Source organism: Echiichthys vipera, assembly GCF_963691815.1.
Source record: "Echiichthys vipera genome assembly, chromosome: 3".
Taxonomy (NCBI): Eukaryota; Metazoa; Chordata; class Actinopteri; order Perciformes; family Trachinidae; genus Echiichthys; species Echiichthys vipera.
Window position 1 is genome coordinate 11,014,509 of NC_139828.1, and position 19,420 is coordinate 11,033,928.

Sequence of the window (19,420 nt, forward strand, 5' to 3'; positions counted from 1 at the left end):
AGCCAGCCAAGCGCTTTTTGTTGTCATTGAAGGAGATTAAAAGCGCATCCTGGAGATTACACTGTTTTTGCATTTAAGAAGCATTACACGGGAGATAGGGCCGGTGGTTTGTGTGGTGTTATAATAAGGCCCTGTGCCGTATTTTGTTTTTACCATGTTAAAGTGTGGTTTTCTTTCCCACAGTGAGATGTTCCTTCTTTATCTCCAAAAAAATGTAGCGCATTTACCGGGAAGCAGCCTGCGGAGGGCAGCAAACCTCCGGCAGTGTGTGTGGGTTTGACTCGGTTCAGTTCCTGTTACCTCCACCCGGTGGTATTAATGTGTTCACACAACAGGAAACTCACTGTGGAGGACTAAACATGACTTAAGCAGAGAGGTTATAGTACTATTATTATAACCTCTTTGACTTAAGTCTCAATAAATAAATCAATAAATAAAGGCATACATAAATATAGAAATAAATACATAACAAATACATGCATAGATACATTTATAAATACATAAAAGAATAAATAAATAAATGCTTGATTAAATGTAAATATAAATAAATAAATAAGATAATAAAAACATGCATGAATTAATGCATAAATACTGTACATGGAAGAATAAATAAATAAATGCATGAATAAATATATAAATAAATAAAATAATAAATACATGCATAGATAAATGTATAAATACTGTACATATAAGAATAAATAAATGCATGAATAAATGTATATATAAATAAATAAATAGAATAACAAATACATGCATAAATAAATGTAAAAATACATAGAAGAATAAATAAATAAATGCATGATTAAATGTATATATATATAAATTAATTGATAAATAAATAGATAAATAAGATAATAAAAGCATGCATAAATTAACGTATAAATACACAAAGGAATAAATAAATAAATGCTTTACATTTATTTCTACATTTTTGTTCACCTTCATTTATTTATGTATGTATTTATGTGTACATACAGTGTTAATGAGGTAGGAGGTCCCATTATTCATAATTTCATTTATTTATTCATTTATTTGTTTCTGCATGTATTTATTTATACATTTATTTATTTATTGAGACTTAAGTCAAGTTCATAACTCACTCTGTTTGCTTTAAAAGCAGTAGGGGAAAGTAAATACCCACATTTACTGAACTTTTACACGACACTTTATGCTTCTGCTCCAGTGCATTTTAGAGGAAAATTCACTTGATATTACTCTCAAACATCTTTTTGACAGATTGACCTTTTAATGGATTTCCATTGCTAGGCAACAGCCTGGGTCCTTGTTAACTTCCTGTTACATTTAAAATGTTTATGTTGACTGTGAAAGTGAGACCAGGGGCTTTTTTAACATCATTACATTTTCCTTCATGACTCACAGACTAGTTTAAATACACTAGTCATCTTTTGATATAAGATACATTCATGCACTAATGAATTATACAATAGACATATTTTCACTAATAAGGACAAAACTGTAATATTAATTATAATGCAAGAAGTCGAGAAGCGTTACAATGGTTGGGGGTAATTGAAAAAAAAAATCATATTACCCAATGTACCGCAAATGAAAGCACACCTTGAATGTGTTTTCCAATTTCACCTCTAAAATTCAGTATCAGTCGGCCTTAAAATGAGTTCTGTCCTCCCTTGGTATCATGAATAGCTCTTAATAATTCAGAATATATAGAAACAAATACAGTATTTGTACTGACACAACCTTATAAATGCTTATCTTAGAACCACAATGTATTATGGTACTGCTAAACAACAATTTTACATTCTTGTAAAATAACATTCCTTATCAATTATATGATTATTATACTGCCTACATCGGATACCAACTTGTTGTGGTGAAACATGTCTTAAATTTCTTAAATGGATGACCTACAGGGTCACCGTGACCTTCCTGCATACTTCGACTTTGAGCGGTTCCAGGCTGTCCAGGCGTACACGACTTTGGGATGTCTCTATTTCTCGAGATATGCTTGTTTTGTTTCACTCCTCTTCAGTTGAATAAACTATACAGAATACCACGGGAGTCAAAGATAAGCTTTTATGGAACTTTATGTAAAAGCTTCTTTTTTTGTTGCCTTTTCTTAACCAGGTTTGTTCCTTTGAGATCAAATATGTCTTTAACAAGAGAGAGCTGGCACCACACACAGCAAGACAGAGAATTAATGTTAAAGCACATAGAAAACATTTAAATAATCACATAAAACATTTGTAAACAGACAGCTTGGACTAGAAATATTTTACATAGTTTAAAATTCATTCAGTTTTGAAGCTTAAGACCCGTCTGTGGACTAAAGTGTGACTTTCGGAAAAGTAAAATGCAAAAGAAGTCTTGTGTGGGGAGGTTGTTTCTCCATGATGTGTTTTTAAAAGAGATGATATATAGGTACTAGTTTTACCAAAATTCATCGCCACAATGAAGAAAGATGTAGATTCCCTTCTGTAGCATTTAGTGACTCACATTGTGACGGTTTTGTTGAGATTGCCGAGATTATACAGTATTTCAAAGTATTTTGGTTTACTCTAGATTAGACTTCACTCAATTATAATATTATCTGTTTATTAGTGGTAAAACTAATTAATTAAACAAAAAAAACCCACGAAAAATAACTTTTTATAGGCACTATAGACCAACAAATGATCTCTAGCTATATTTTCATTATCAACTCCCATAAGTGTTGAACACACCATAACTATTTTTCCACTATGTTTACTTTCCAAATGGAGGTAAAATAACAACGAGGATTGCGCTTCCTTGTGTTCTTCTGTTGCTTTTTGAAAGTTTTATTTAACTATGGAAAATATACCGTGTGTCTAATTGTGCTTAAATGGCCAATAAAGCATTGGTCATTTAAGCACGATTAGACACACGGTTCTTATCACATTTAATATGTTTACGTGAACATTATTTACATTATGTTATATGTCATTGCTTGTCTTTGATACTAGCTCCTATTTTATGAATTTTAACATCAGGATGAAATAGTAAAAAAAAATTGTAAATCTTGAGGTGAGAGGTCAAGGGACCCCACCAATAATTAGTTTCATTATTTAGCCCCCTTGTCGACAAGCTTGCATGACATGGTTGGTAAAAAGTGTTTCCTTAGTTTCATGTGATACCAATTGTTATGGATCCCATCGGAAGGTTTCGATCACAGGTGATCACAGGTGACTGCAGTTAGTCAGACGGAGTATAAAAGGGAATTGCAGATCTTTGCTCAGGCGTGGTATGTGTCCACAACCATTTCAGCTGGCCCCGTGTTTGAGTGAGTTTTGAGTGTGTGTTATTGATTTTCTCTATTGTTTCCCCCTGTCCAGGGATATCCACTTCATGTTTTTGTTTCTGTCTGTTCGGTCAAATTATTTTGTTTACGTCATTTTGATAGGATCACTGGGTGACTGTTTTTATTTCTCCAGTCACCTTTTTGGAAACCCACTAGTTGACCCATATTTGTGTTATTCTTCAGGTTCTTGTTAGTTTTCCAACCCGTGACCCCTGTCCTTCAGGTCTTTGTTTGCAGTATCTTCAGTTTAGCATAGAAACAGAGACAGTAATGTTGGCAGAGATCATTCTATTTTCTATTTGAGGCCCTAAAGTTTGAGCTTTGAGTTTTGAGACTTGAAGAAGGTTCGGGAGACTTTGTTGACCTACATAGAAGCATTTATTGACACTCAATTGAGGAGAATCAGGATTAAGCAATACAAGTAAACCACTATAAAGCATTGTGTATATGTCACCCCATCTCTGAAGTTTCTGCTCTGCCCTGGAGGAGTATTTAACTCATGCTTTATGCACAATATGAGAAATAACCAAATATGGCCCTTCTTTACCCTTCTACAACAATACTATTGGACCATAAACACGAGCTAATCTGGCCTAAGTTACACTGAAGATATCTGAAAACACATTCAGCACATTTTGGACAGTCAGTCTGACCATGTCAGCATTCAAAGCCCTCTGTCTCTTTTGTATGTGTGTATTGCGTGTAATCTAACTCCTCTGGCCTTGATGTCTCTAGAGGGTGGGAGGCAAGGATCTGATCAGGCCAGCTGTTGCTTCTCCAGTCATCCAGGGAGACAGAGTTGAACTTTTGCTCTTCACAAGATAGATTGTGACCCTCTGCTGTTCAGTTAGTCAATGACCCACAGTACAGCTATGATACACTAGGAGATTAATGAGTGTTGTGAACACAGAAACAGAATGAGTGTACAGTGGACATTCTCATTCAAATCAACATAGCAGGATATTCAAAATGGCAGCCGTTTTTATGTGTACTGTTGCCATTGCAGAGAACTGTGACCGTCGGTGGGCTAACATTCAGCTTCTTTGGTCAACTCACAGTGCTGAGCGCCATTTTCTTTTGAACTAGTAGAATGACCAAATATTTCAATATCCGTATTACTTTCATTCGATTTCTATGGTCTTGAATATCAGATTACATGATGTTTGTAAATAACCTTTGTCCATAATTTTTTCTGCTGAGGTCCCAGAGGATCAGAAACTAATCTGTAGAGTACTGAGGGCGAATCACCACCTGGTATGAGAACAGGTTTGAGTGGCATGGATAGACTTGTTTTGCACTACTTGGTATAAATACAAGATTCTCTTCATTAAATTCGTGAACGTGGAACACATAACTGCCTTCACACACAACAACAAGCCTGTTGTTGTAACGAATACGTCCCTTCGTCTCACTGGGTAAATCATTGTTCATTTCCTCAACCTTCAAACTAACAGCTGGCAAAGACGGGCAGGTCAAACCTTCACTCGAGCAATCTGCATCACTGATGTATACCCTTGTTTTCCAGCGCATGTTGTGAAAAGAAAAATAGGCACTGTTTTGAACCGGTGTTTTGAAATCTGATGTCAGACTATTGATGCGCTCACCTCGAAGCCTGTAGAACCCAAAATCCTTGAAAACCTTAACGATGTGGTAGCTGAGGGTAAAGCTCCACGGTGAATCAGTGTAAACCCTGGAAGTGTAGACATCTTGTTCTGTCTTTAGGTCACTGAGCAATGTTGTGAAGGGCAGAGCATTGAACTGAAACCCCTGCAACTTGCCGTCTTGGTACTGAGAGCTATCAAGTGTATATAAGTCCTCAGCTGGTATCATTGGGAAACGGATGAGCTTCAGAAGGATCTCAGGAATAGATAGATTTATGTTTTCTTGGGCTGCCGCCCATCTCTCCAGTCCTTTCAAGAGGACGGTTTCATTACCCACCACAAGGTCAGAGCGAGACAGAAGAGCTTTGACTAGACCGTACGGAAGATTTGTCCAGGCTGGAGAATGGATCAGCGCCTCACAGTTCCACGCAAGGTAGCGAAGACAAACTTCCTGTAGGGCCTCATCCCCGGTATGAACTGCATACTCATAGAAAGAGTTCTGACTCTGGAAAGTGGGATCCTCTGGAAGAAACAGCCTGAAAAGATTTGCAGCCTCATCATGAACTTCTGTCAGACCCCAGTCGAATGCCATCTTGAGAATGCAATGTGCAGAGGATCGTGTGAGTTTAATCTTTCTTGTGTAGACGTATCTGAAATAAAAAATAAAACAAAATGATCAAGCCTCAGCTAATTGCATACAAGTGAAAGTGATTGGTTCAGGTTTACATGACAAAGCAGGAGGCGGTCACAATCAGCTTTTACCTGACAAAGCTGTTGGCGTGCTGACTGCAGTTAGAGGAGGCATCAATGATGAGGCTCTGGACGTCTGGCTGTGGCGTTTTGAGGAATGAGTTCAGAGAAAGGATGACCCTGTGAGCACAGATTGTCTCAAAGGTGTTGTTGTGCACCAACACTGTAATGTTGACGTCACAGTCACGTCCACTGTCAAACAGCTCCCCCAGCTGATTAGAGAGAGTTGTCTTTTGGTCCAGATCATACTCTTGGTTTAGATCCCTGCGGATCACTTCTGGCTCTGACGGAGATCAATAAGCACAGTGAGGGATTTTATTGTGTAGAAAAATTAGCACCTTACTTTTTTTTACTTTATTTATCCATTGAAGATTCACACTTTTTGCTCAATTATCAGCTGCCTTACTCTTTTCGCATCTGACACCAGCATCTTCAGCATGACCACAGTTATGGATCCCCCACCCAGGAGTTGGACATTGGAGAAGCTTCATCTCTGCCCCACTACAGGCTACATCATCCATCCAGATGTTACCAACCCCTAACACAAAATCAATCACAGAATAATAACAGTGACAATGACAATATAGCTTGTTGCAGCAAATATTGTACAAAATGACACGTTTCCCAAATGTTGACATTTTATTGTTTGGCACATGTTGATTGCACCCCTCTGTGTCAGAGAGTCATAGTCAAATTGAGCTTCATTACCGTTGCCAAATGCAGATGCAACTAGAGCTTCTACGGCACCGGGGAAATGGAGCTGGCGACAAACAACCTGAGCATCGTCCCTGTCCCAGTTATCACCACACACAGTCCCCCAGACTCCATCATGAAAGATCTCCACACGACCCTCTGAGTCATCTTGACCACCAGCCAGCCTAATCAAACCTTCCTCCTGACCTACAAAACAAATGTCATGTTGATGGTTTCTCAAAAACAAAAAGATGACAAAGAAGTAATTTACACAGGAAAACCATGAGCTCGGATGATAATTCTGGTCTTTCTTATAAAAGAAATGTATGTTTTATCCCATAAATACTGTCGATGTTTAATTAACATTACAAGATTTATGTATTTCTGCCTGGTTGAACTATGTATTTCCTCACTTTCATTTATGAAACAAGGCCAGATTACTTCATACCGGTTGACAGTTAAAAATCCAATTTTTATCTGCTACCGCAAAATTCAGAATGGATGGGATTTAAAAGCAGCCTATACTATTTTAGTTAAAATACACTGGATAGCTAAGAAGCTCCCTCATTAATTAGCTTCATTCAAGCGGGAAGAAAACAGGTTTTGCTATATCTGTGTTTCGTTTTTTTATCACAACATCTATGTCTGATAGGTTTCGCACAGACTTTCTGCCTCTGGTTGAGAAAGCTGAAAGAGATTTTGATCATTGGTCAGTTTTACCACTATCCCTTGCAGGACCTGAGAAATCTGGTCAAGACGATTGTCCTATACCCAAATTCCCTTTTTCTTTTCCAGCACATCCCTATACTCATCTCTAAATCTTTTTCTGATAAATTAGGATGGACAATATAAACATTTTTATGCCGTAACAAACCGGCTAAAATCCAAAAAGCTGTATTATGTTACTTTTTAGCATCAGCCTCCGTGAAATCTCTCACCTTATTAAAAAGTGCTTGGGTGGACGATCTGAATATGAAATTAATAGACTAGCAACAGGACTCTGCTTTGGATATGGTCCATTCCTCCTCCATATGTGCCCGTCATGGCCTAAGAGGAGTGCTTTTGACACAATAAGCAGAGTCTATTGCGAGACTATTCCTCCCAATCCATTGTCAGCCATTTTTAACACTCCCCCTGACACCAACCTCTCTGTTGCATTGAAGCGGGCCCTGGCTTTTACAACCTTGTTAGCCCGGAGACTGATCCTGCTCAACTGGAGGCTCGCCTGCCCCCCGGATCAAGCAGGTGCTTTAGAATACAAAGCCTGAAAAACTTTGTTTTTCACTCAAAGGCTCGACCAAGACATTTCTAGATACATGGAACCCTTTCCTGGAACTTTTTAACTCTCTCAACTTATCTCTGGACTCAGAGAGGACCTACTTTACTGTGTGTGTGTGTGTGTGTGTGTTTGTGTATGTATGTGTGTGTGTGTGTGTGTGTGTGTGTGTGTGTGTGTGCGTGTGTGCGTGTGTGTGTGTGTGTGTGTGTGTGTATGCGTGTGTGCGTGTGTGTGTGTGTGTGTGTGTGTGTGTGTGTGTGCGTGTGTGTGTCGTTCGTTGCGGTCTGACCTGGTTCGGGTTGGTTTGTGTGTGGGCATGGGTCTTTTAGGGTCACTGTCATACTGTTGCACAAGTATACCTTGTTTGTCACTGCCTGTTACAGCTGTGTGTCAATTATTGTGACATTCAAATATAAAGAGTAGGAAAAAAAATTACATTTCTTATAATTGTCAGTGATTTGGGTTTCCAACATTATTCCCGTCAAGTACAATGCTTTTTTTTGTTCTCTGTTAAAGTCAAATGTGCTTAATTATATTTCTTTTTTTTTTTTTAAAACAGGTCAACATTGGATTCCACCTTCCCAGGATAACAACAGTTTACTCACCAGCAGACAAGCTGACACTCAGGAAAAGTATAGACAATAATAAAACAGTAGTTTCCTTCATTTTGATTGCAGTGTGCTGGGGAGAGAAGTAAATCAAAGGACAGAACTGAGTTTCTGTATAAACAAACATTTTTTTATTCTATGTTAAGAACATTTGTCAAAGAGTGACCATTCACTTCAGCCTCTTTTCACCCAGAGCTAGTTTGTCCAGCCTCTTAGTTTCATGACATTTTTATTTTATAGCCCATTTTAGGATTAAACAAGATAACCAAGAGAGCAATAAGTAACAAAGTCTCTGTAGCAGTTCTGGTTGGTTTTCAAGAAATAGGAATATGTGTTCTGTAGACTTAGAGGCATTTTCTTACATATACTGTCATTCAAACACATGCAACACAATTTTGCTGAGCATCTATGGTGTGACAGAAATGATGCACCATAATGACAAAATGTCACAAAATAACATGTGATACCAGCCTAAACATTTTTCTTGCTAAAAATGAAAATTAACTTACCAGAACCCAAAAGTTCAAGTGAATTGAACAAACAAATGCAGTGAAACTCTGCGCAGAATGTAACAAATTCTCTGCAGTTGTTTTCCAGGAATCACCACGCCCACTACGGGGGTGTTTCCCAGAAAAAAGTTGAAAGCTGATGCCACATTTTATTCCAACATGGCCAGTTTTTAAAAGTTCAAATTTCTACCACCATTAACGTATGTATGTGCAACAAAAGTGAAGTATGATTTGGCTTTATAGTGTATTGAAAGGTTTACATATTTTGTTATTAATCACTAATACCCACGGAAGTGAAAGCACCAGAAAGACAGAATTTGATCTTTAAAAGTCAGATTATTGTGCAATAAATGAAAATAAAACAGTATAAGACTACACTGGCGGCTTATTATAGACTCTTCACAACCGAAAACACAGGTCAATGGTCTTCAGACGGATGTAATGGATGTGGATACAAGCCTGGATGGAGAAACATGGAGGAATGAAAGCACCCCATCAACAGAACAAGAAGAAAGTTATCATTCACACCCTCCCTTGTCCGTATTTTTTCTGCTGAGGTCCCAGAGGATCAGAAACTAATCTGTAGAGTACTGAGGGCGAATCACCACCTGGTATGAGAACAGGTTTGAGTGGCATGGATAGACTTGTTTTGCACTACTTGGTATAAATACAAGATTCTCTTCATTAAATTCGTGAACGTGGAACACATAACTGCCTTCACACATAACAACAAGCCTGTTGTTGTAACGAATACGTCCCTTCGTCTCACTGGGTAAATCATTGTTCATTTCCTCAACCTTCAAACTAACAGCTGGCAAAGACGGGCAGGTCAAACCTTCACTCGAGCAATCTGCATCACTGATGTATACCCTTGTTTTCCAGCGCATGTTGTGAAAAGAAAAATAGGCACTGTTTTGAACCGGTGTTTTGAAATCTGATGTCAGACTATTGATGCGCTCACCGCGAAGCCTGTAGAACCCAAAATCCTTGTAAACCTTAACGATGTGGTAGCTGAGGGTAAAGCTCCACGGTGTATCAGTGTAAACCCTGGATGTGTAGACATCTTGTTCTGTCTTTAGGTCACTGAGCAATGTTGTGAAGGGCAGAGCATTGAACTGAAACCCCTGCAACTTGCCGTCTTGGTACTGAGAGCTGTCAAGTGTATATAAGTCCTCAGCTGGTATCATTGGGAAGCGGATGAGCTTCAGAAGGACCTCAGGAATAGTTAGATTTATGTTTTCTTGGGCTGCCGCCCATCTCTCCAGTCCTTTCAAGAGGACGGTTTCATTACCCACCACGAGGTCTGAGCGAGACAGAAGAGCTTTGACTAGACCGTACGGAAGATTTGTCCAGGAAGGAGAATGGATCAGCGCCTCACAGTTCCACGCAAGGTAGCGAAGACAAACTTCCTGTAGGGCCTCATCCCCGGTATGAACTGCATACTCATAGAAAGAGTTCTGACTCTGGAAAGTTGGATCCTCTGGAAGAAACAGCCTGAAAAGATTTGCAGCCTCATCATGAACTTCTGTCAGACCCCAGTCGAATGCCATCTTGAGAATGCAATGTGCAGAGGATCGTGTGAGGTTAATCTTTCTTGTGTAGACGTATCTGAAATATATAAAAAAAACAAAATGATCAAGCCTCAGCTAATTGCATACATTGTGAAAGTGATTCGTTCAGGTTTACATGACAAAGCAGGAGGCGGTCACAAGTATGCTTTTACCTGACAAAGCTGTTGGCGTGCTGACTGCAGTTAGAGGAGGCATCAATGATGAGGCTCTGGACGTCTGGCTGTGGCGTTTTGAGGAATGAGTTCAGAGAAAGGATGACCCTGTGAGCACAGATTGTCTCATAGGTGTTGTTGTGCACCAACACTGTAATGTTGATGTCACAGTCACATCCACTGTCAAACAGCTCCCCCAGCTGATTAGAGAGAGTTGTCTTTTGGTCCAGATCATACTCTTGGTTTAGATCCCTGCGGATCACTTCTGGCTCTGACGGAGATCAATAAGCACAGTGAGAGATTTTGTTGTGAAGAAAAATTAGCACCTTACTTTTTTTTACTTTATTTATCCATTGATTTACACTTTTTGCCTAAACATTGGTTGCCTTACCCTTTTCACATCTAACACCAGCAGTATCTCCACCAGGACCACAGTTATGAGCTCCCCATATATGAAATTGACAGTGGTGACCACAGCTATGGATCCCCCACCCATGAAATGGACATTGGAGAAGCTTCATCTCTGACCCACTACAGTCTACATCATCCATCCAGATGTTACCATCCCCTAAAATCAATCACAGAATAAAAACAGACAGTGACAATTTAGCCATTTGTGCCGAATATTGTTTAAAATGACACATTTTATTGTTTGGCACATGTTGATTGCACCCCTCTGTGTCAGAGAGTCATAGTCAAATTGAGCTTCATTACCGTTGCCAAATGCAGATGCAACTAGAGCTTCTACGGCACCGGGGAAATGGAGCTGGCGACAAACAACCTGAGCATCGTCCATGTCCCAGTTATCACCGCACACAGTCCCCCAGACTCCATCATGAAAGATCTCCACACGACCCTCTGAGTCATCTTGACCACCAGCCAGCCTAATAAAACCTTCCTCCTGACCTACAAAACAAACGTCATGTTGATGGTTACTCAAAGACAAAAAGATGACAAAGAAGTAATTTACACAGGAAAACCATGAGCTCCGATGATAATTCTGGTCTTTCTTATAAAAGAAATGTATGTTTTATCCCATGAATACTGTCAATGTTTAATTAACGTTACAAGACTAATGGATCTGTTGTTTTTCCTCTACTTTCATTAATGGAACGAGACCAGATTACTTCACACTGGCTGACAGTTGATAGATCCAGTGTTTGCTGGCTATTGCTTTTTAGTTCTCATTTAAAGTAAAAATGTGCTTAAACACAAACAAACGGGCCAACAGAGATACTCACCAGCACACAAGCTGACACTCAGGAAAAGTATAGACAATAATAAAACAGTGGTTTCCTTCATTTTGATTGCAGTGTGCTGGGGAGAGAAGTAAATCAAAGGACAGAACTGAGTTTCTGTATAAACAAAACGTTTTTTTATTCTATATTAAGAACATTTGTCAAAGAGTGACCATTTAATTTAGCCTCTTTTCACCCGGAGCTTGTTTGTCCAGCCTCTTAGTTTCCTGTCACTTTTATTTATAGCCCATTCTAGGATTAAACAAGATCACCAAGAGAGCAATAAGTAACAAAGTCTTTGTAGCAGTGCTAATTGGTTTTCAAGAGGTAGGAATATGTGTTCTGTAGACTTAGAGGCATTTTCTTACATATACTGTCATTTAAACACATGCAACACAATTTTGCTGAGCATAGTTGGGACGGAAATGATAAAATGTCACAAAATAAAATGTGATACCTGCCTAAACATTGTCCCTGCTAAAAATAGGAATGAACTTACCAGAACCCCAAGTGAATAGAAGAAGCGCCACTCATTGAAGAAATAAACGGTGAAACTGAGCAGAATTTCACAAATTGTATGCAGTTATTTCAGCAATCACCACGCCCACTAAGGGGGTGTTTTCCAGAAAAGAGTTGAAATCTGATGCCACATTTTATTCCAGCAATGGCCAGTTTTTAAAATTTCAGATGTCTACCACACATGCAATATTCAAGAATGTGCAACATAATAATAATAATAATTTTGTTTTATAGTGTCATGAAATGTTCACATATCATATATGAAGAAGAATTACTTTATTTATTCCACAACAGGGAAGTTGAATTTTTTATTGAATCACTCTTATTATTAATCATGTTACACACACACACACACAGGCCCGAAATACACACATACCTATACATGCAATTAAGGAGAGTTGTTAGAGCGAGGGGGCTCCCAGTGACCAGCGCCCCAAGCAGTTGGGGGTTCGGTACCTTGCTCAACAGCACCTCGGCAGTGCCCAGGAGATGAACTGGCACCTCTCCAGCCACCAGTCCACGCTCCATACATGATCCACACAGGGACTTGAACCAGCAACCCTGCGGTTCCCAGCCAAGCCAAGTCACCTATGGACTGAGCTACTGCCACCCCACCACTTTCACCAAGTGAAAACAGTAAATACAAGACATCATTTGATCTTTAAAAGTCACATTATTATGCAATAAATGAAAATAAAACAGTATAAGACTACATCGTTGGCTGGTCAATGGATGTGGATACCAGCCTGAATGGAGAAACACGGAGGAATAAAAAGCACCCCATCAACAGAACAACAAGAAAGTTCTCACACACAGTCACACCACACAGTGACTATAGCCTCCCTTACTTTGTTCCCTACTCATGCTACAGTAGAGCAGACTTTAAAAAGTGTTATTGTTACTCTATACAACACTAAATAGTAAAACAAAAATGAATGTCAAAAAGATCTTAGGAGGCTGCAGGGCCTTTTTTTATACCTCCTCAGGTGTAATCGACCCGTTGACATTAAATGGTACTCTTCTTTGTCACTGTTATCTCTCTTTGGGATAACACATGATTGCAGTGACATCTTATATTAGTGTGCTACATTGATGGCTTCATCATGTTGATAATCAAATCAAATCAAATCAACCTTTCATACAGAAAAGTATCGCAAAGTGCCTCACAGAAATGTACAGGAAAAGAGAAACATCAAATAAAATCAGGAGAAGAAAGTTAAAAGAACCCAACCTTCCCACAGTCATGCACAAAGACACACACAAATGTATATACGTTCATTCACACATTAACATAAACACACACAGCCATGCAGACACACAGATACACAGACTCACACCTACACCAACACTAACTGTCACTACAGAGACATGGCCGGGCAGCGAGACCTGAGGTACAGAGGAGTCTAGAGGAAGCTACCTTTTGGGAGGGCCAACCACACCAGGAGAGATCCCAGTCCAAGGTCACAGGGAGCACCGCCACAGAGACCACCCCAACCCAGGCAGACAGGAGCCTCCGCACCAAGGTGCAGAGCCCTCTAGCCGCCCGGGCCGGAACTGTCCACGGGACAGCACCGCGGCCAGATCAGAGACAACTCCCAAACTGGCAGGCCCCCTGAGGAAACACTGGAGATTAAAAACTGTTGCCTAAAACAGTAAAGGGTTAAAATATGGAGGCTAAAAACGAGGGACTAAAACATAAAAGCATAAAAGCATAGAGGCTAACACATGAAATTTACTTTTTTTGATAATGTGTAACTGAAAAGCAAGTGGGATAAAATATAACTATCTATCCATCTATGAATTATCCACATAAAATATAATATATTGACACGAGAGAAGGTGAATATTTTTTTCTCTATATTTAAGCCAATAAAACTTTCTTTTAAAACATATAAAAGGCTACATTAAGATCGAGCTACTGTAGGTAAAATGTCTGCTACTTCTTTAAAGGGGGTGAACTTAGATTTGGTGAAATACTTTTTTGTAAATACATTGTTTTATACTTTCTATTTTACACAAGGGACACTTCTTAGTCTCCAATAATATAGCATACATTAAATAAGCTTTAAAGTAAACATATACCTGTCCTGGTCAGTGTTTTGTTTTTCACACTAGAGCTGAGATGGTGTAGGCGTTGCTTAGCAACCGCAAACTCGTTGCTACAAACGAAGTAAGCTAACGTTAGCTAGTGGAGCAAATCAACCTAAAGAAAAATAACTTTTTATTTTTTAGAGAAAAACAGTCATTAAGTGTATTATATCTTTACAATACACCGTTTGTAGAGCAGCTAAAAGGCTCTTTCTGGCTCTAAAGAACAACTTATATTCGTAAAGGTGAGAACAAGGAGGACAGACACGATGTCAACACCGGAAGAACAAGCGAACATTGGGAAAGTGCTCGGTTTCCTCCGGGAGTGGGACCGTGGGGACAGGACCGTCCGCAGCCGCATGCTGAACACTTTCCTCAGCCAAAACACGGGGAAAACGTGCTATGAGCTGGAGCTGGAGTTTGCACAGGTTTCCAGCCTCTTTCTGGCTCGACTCACCACCTGGATGAGACTCACGTATCCTTTCCACACACTTCTAATATAATTTAATTTAGGCGCCTGCGTAACAGTATAAAAACCTACACACAAACAACATATTCAATAAAATGTACGACCTAAAAATGCATACGGTATCACCTAAATTTCATAGATATTCTTTCATTATTATACACACGTTTTATACTAATTAATACGCAAATTAAAGCAGGTTTGTGTATTTATTCTGTGCACTGTACTGTATGTTTAATGCACCGGTGCTGTTAGCTTTGTGTGCAATTAAGGAACATAAGCTTTCAACAGTGACAGAGTGACAAGTCCTATGGAAGGGGAGCTGGTTGAATGAACTACCACATGTCAATATTTTTTTATATTGCTTTACTTTTTTCCTAATGTGCATTACTGCACAGTATGGAGATCTAAACATGACTTGAGTCTCAATAAATAAATAAAGGTATAAATAAATACAGGAATGAATAAATGCTGGGATAAATGAATTAATAAATGTATAAATAAATACTTAAAAGAATAAATAAATAAATAAATAGATACATGAATATATAAATAAATGCATACAGGGATGTATAAATAAATAAAAGAATGAATAAAAAAATAAATGCTTTACATTTATTTCGTTTGCCCAAGTACATTCATTTATTTATGTATTTCTGTGTTATGTTAATATATATATATGTGTGTGTTAATGTATGGAGGACTCAAACATGACTATCACCAAATAAATGTATAAATAAATACAGGCATAAATAAATACAGAAATAAATGCATAAATAAATGTATAATCAATAAAATAATTAGTAAATGCATAAAGAAATGTATGAATCAATCAATCAATAAATGCATAAATAAATGTATCAATCAATAAAATAATTAATAAATGCATAAATGAATGTATAAATTAATCAATCAATAAATGCATAAATAAATGTATCAATCAATAAATGCATAAATAAATGTATCAATCAATAAATGCATAAATAAATGTATCAATCAATAAAATAATTTATAAATGCATAAATGAATGTATAAATTAATCAATCAATAAAATAATTAATAAATGCATAAAGAAATGTATAAATCAATCAATCAATGAAATAATTAATAAATGCAAAAAAAAATAATGTATAAATTAATCAATCAATAAAATAATTAATAAATGCATAAATAAATGTATGAATAGATAAAAAATGAATGCTACATTTTTGCTCACCTACATTTATGTATGTGTCCATATGTTAATAAGGTAGGAGGTCCCATTTTTCATGCATTTATTTATGTATTTATTCCTTATATCCTTCATACATAACCTATATGCGCACATTAGTGGCTGACCTCATCTCAAGTTATTTGAGTTAGTTTGAGTCCTAACAGGTCTACTCCTGGTTCCTGTTCTGGATTGCACTCAACTGAATCCTGGTCCTTAACAGAATATTCAGATACATGTTTGGGACATTCTTGGACCTGCAGCTTAAAGCAATTGGGATTTTTCTCTCTGCATCAGGCCAGTGAGTGAGATGAAACATTGCATCACAATCTGTAAACTACTGCAGCCTGTGACTCATTATGTAGTTTGTTTTTTTACCCACTTTTCTCACTTTCCTCAGTGATCAGTACCTGATAGAGTTCCTGGAGGATGGAGGTGTTCTCACGCTCCTCAACATCTTGAGCCACACTCAGAGCAAAGAGGACGAGAAGGCTGAGGCCCTCCGTCTTCTGCTCACCATCTCAAATGCTGGTCGCATGTTCAAAGAGGTTATTTGTGAAAGCCATGGTAAATTTGCTAAAGAACTGTCCTGAAATACATACAAACGCACACACAGATATGTTAGTAGCTGTTTATTTTAGCACTGTTTCAGACCTGGCAGATAAGCTGCTTTTTCTCTCAGGTTTATCGGTTACATCTTGATGTGTTCAAGTATTTTCCTTTTACCATTTGGATAATTTGAGCAGCAACTGTAAGAGCCATGTCAGCGTTGCCTTGTCTTTTTTTTTTTTTTTACATACTTGCAGGTGTGAAAGCCATAGCAGAGTGCCTAGCTAAGTCAAACACAGAAAAAACCCAAGAGACAGCACGGGCCCTCCTGGAATCCCTGTCGCATGGAAACCCCAAATATCAAAACCAGATCTACAAAGGTCTGATTGCTCTCATGACTTGTACCTCTCCCAAATCCCAGCAGCTGGTCCTGCACACTTTACATATTGTGCAGGTAAAGTATGAAAATACGCCCTAAGCCATATATTAATGCAAGCATGTACGTCCATCATTCTCAGAGCATGCTTTTGCCCTCATCTTTACTATTTCACGCAATGGACCTTATGAATAAATGTGATATATTTAAGACATTGTTCTCCCACGTTCCTCTCTCACAGTCCAAAATGGAAACTGCCCATCACAGCATTGTAGAACCTCTGCTGAATATGCTCAGGTCGCTGCATTTGGAGGTTCAGGATGAAGGTAAGCTGAGAAAATGTTTTAAAACTACATGCTGGTAGACATTTGCCGTGGCTGATTCAGTTTTTGTTTTGTATGCTAAAACATACTTAAAACATGGACAGATTTTGAGACAATAGGCCCCTCACAGATATGTCACAAGGAACGAGACAGCCAAACTCAAACCAAGAGTCTACTTTTAGTCAGTCATTTTGCATCTTTATGATTGTTTTGCATCTATTTTTAGTCATTTTGCATGTTTTTGTAGTCATTTTTGGGCTCTTTGAAGTCCTACATCTCACACCGACGATGTTCTATGTATCTAACTGTGACTTGTGTGTGTTTAACTTGTACTAACATCTAGACCCTTTCCTCTCTGCTGTTCTTCGTATCTAACTCTGTGACTGGATTCTAACCTGTACTAACACACTAACATACTGACACTTATTCTTCTTTTACACTTTATTCTTGTTGATAGGTTAAAATGTTTTTGTATAGTTGCACTGTCGTTATTTGCTGCCCTGTGTGCCCTGAATTGCCCCCCGGGGACAAATAAAGTTTTTTGAATTAAATTGAATTTGACATATTTTTCAGTTCTATGTTTTCTTTTTGTGTCTCTTTGTGGTCAATTTAACACCTTTTTTCAGTCGTTTTGGACCTCTTGTGATCCTATTGAGGTCTATTTTTAGTTATTTTGCATGTTTTTGTAGTGATCTTGGATCTTTTGTAGTGTTTGTGCGTATGTATTTGATTGTGTGTGTATCTTTTGTCATTTAGCATCTCCTTGTGGTCGTTTTGCATCTCTGTAGTCATTTTGTGTTTCTTTGTAGTACTTTGACGTTGTTTGCCGTAGTTTTGTGTATGTTTGTGGTCATTTAGTGTATTATATTTCATTGTTTTGTGTGCGTTTTTTTTTCAGCAACATTTTGTGAGTCAGGGTCCCTGACCCCATGGGTCCTGTTCAGTAATTCATCCTTACTTTGGAATGGCAGTTCAAATGATGAATCCACAGCCACACAGGCTAGTGGATTCATCATTTGAACTGTCTGTGTATTTCTCTGGCAGCTATGAATCTGATCCTCGACCTGAGGTGTTGTGATGTGAAACCGGTGCTGCTCAGTGGACTGGTGACACTGCTGAGGCCTGCTAAGGAAGAAGTGCTGAAGCACCAGAATATGGAAGGTGAAACTTTGGTTTCTTTTAAGTGTGTTGTTTTATAGAGTGTAGTATTTTTCTCCCAAAGACTGAAACAGTATGGTGACCCTTTTATACCATATTATATTTTGTTGATTCATACAGTCCCATCCGAGTCTGAGATGATCAAGATGACTGGATCTCTGCCTGTGTTTGTGCAACAAGCTGCTGCAGCTAAAACTATCCGGTATGGAATATTAATCCAGTATAACTAGACATAATGCAATCAATGTTTTATTACACAACATACATTGTCAGAAAATGTTTGCTTTCTAGCATATCAGTGTTATATATTGCATTGATATTATGGGCGTATTGCTTTAATGATCTCATAGTTTTAGCTGTTGTCATACAGTATAGAGGATATATTTTTATGGTGTTTAATGCGTCGAAGCTTTTTGGCCGAAGGCAGTCAAGAGGTTTCTCGTCATCTTCTCTCTCTCGGAGTGATCCAAAATCTGCTGTACGCTATGGGCAACAGAGAACACGCTGATGCCCAAATACAAGCCAGTCTGGCCTTGGAGGTACGTAAACACACACATACCTTACATACGCATGCACACACACACACACACATTAATACTTTCATCTCTGCCCAGCACTTTGTCCGCTCATACCCAGCTATTGAGGAGCATGTGCAGAGAGGCATTGGCAGCACGCTGTTTGCAGCCTTTATGGTAAGCCTTAATAACTCACTAAACGCTATAATAGCGTCAGTTAACAGGTCAATGTAGAAGCTGCTAGATGGCGGTACTAAGAGATTCAATCTCTTTCTACAGCACCAAGCCGACACTTTGTACATGAATATGGATGAAACACAAGCAGAAATCCTGCTGACTAACAAGGTCAACATAACTGAAGGTAATGATTGTTACTGGTTCATGTTTTTGTATTTTTCCTACTCCATGTGAGAGTATGTGTTTTGTTTTATTTAGTTATTCTTTTTATTTCAGTTTTGGATGGTGACCAACTCTGAAGACTGACAAGAGGAACAAATCATCTAACTTTAGTGCAAGG

The 19,420-nt window shown here is 38.3% G+C and overlaps 3 protein-coding genes across 3 annotated transcripts; 1 reads left to right on the top strand and 2 right to left on the bottom strand.

Annotated features, from left to right (window-relative positions):
* Positions 1-3,700: 3,700 nt before the first annotated feature.
* LOC310966704 (galectin-3-binding protein B-like) lies at positions 3,701-8,808 on the bottom strand. Its single transcript, XM_083940530.1, has 6 exons — positions 8,739-8,808; positions 8,227-8,302; positions 6,358-6,549; positions 6,056-6,187; positions 5,662-5,932; positions 3,701-5,549 (listed from the first exon to the last, which is right to left on the bottom strand). Exons 2-6 carry the CDS (start codon positions 8,285-8,287, stop codon positions 4,517-4,519), a joined length of 1,689 nt encoding a protein of 562 aa, XP_083796656.1. The 5' UTR covers positions 8,288-8,302; positions 8,739-8,808; the 3' UTR covers positions 3,701-4,516.
* A 505-nt stretch (positions 8,809-9,313) lies between these two features.
* Positions 9,314-13,082, bottom strand: LOC310945012 (galectin-3-binding protein B-like; the record flags this gene model as incomplete). Its single annotated transcript, XM_083910952.1, has 4 exons — positions 9,314-10,346; positions 10,462-10,732; positions 11,176-11,367; positions 13,067-13,082. The coding sequence occupies 4 exons, from the start codon at positions 13,080-13,082 to the stop codon at positions 9,314-9,316; spliced, it is 1,512 nt and encodes a 503-aa protein (XP_083767078.1).
* Positions 13,083-14,575: 1,493 nt separating this feature from the next.
* On the top strand, positions 14,576-19,379 carry armh1 (armadillo like helical domain containing 1; the record flags this gene model as incomplete). Its single annotated transcript, XM_083910953.1, has 11 exons — positions 14,576-14,781; positions 16,215-16,283; positions 16,383-16,549; positions 16,789-16,985; positions 17,149-17,233; positions 18,275-18,391; positions 18,509-18,590; positions 18,798-18,927; positions 19,003-19,080; positions 19,183-19,264; positions 19,357-19,379. The coding sequence occupies 11 exons, from the start codon at positions 14,576-14,578 to the stop codon at positions 19,377-19,379; spliced, it is 1,236 nt and encodes a 411-aa protein (XP_083767079.1).
* Positions 19,380-19,420: the final 41 nt, after the last annotated feature.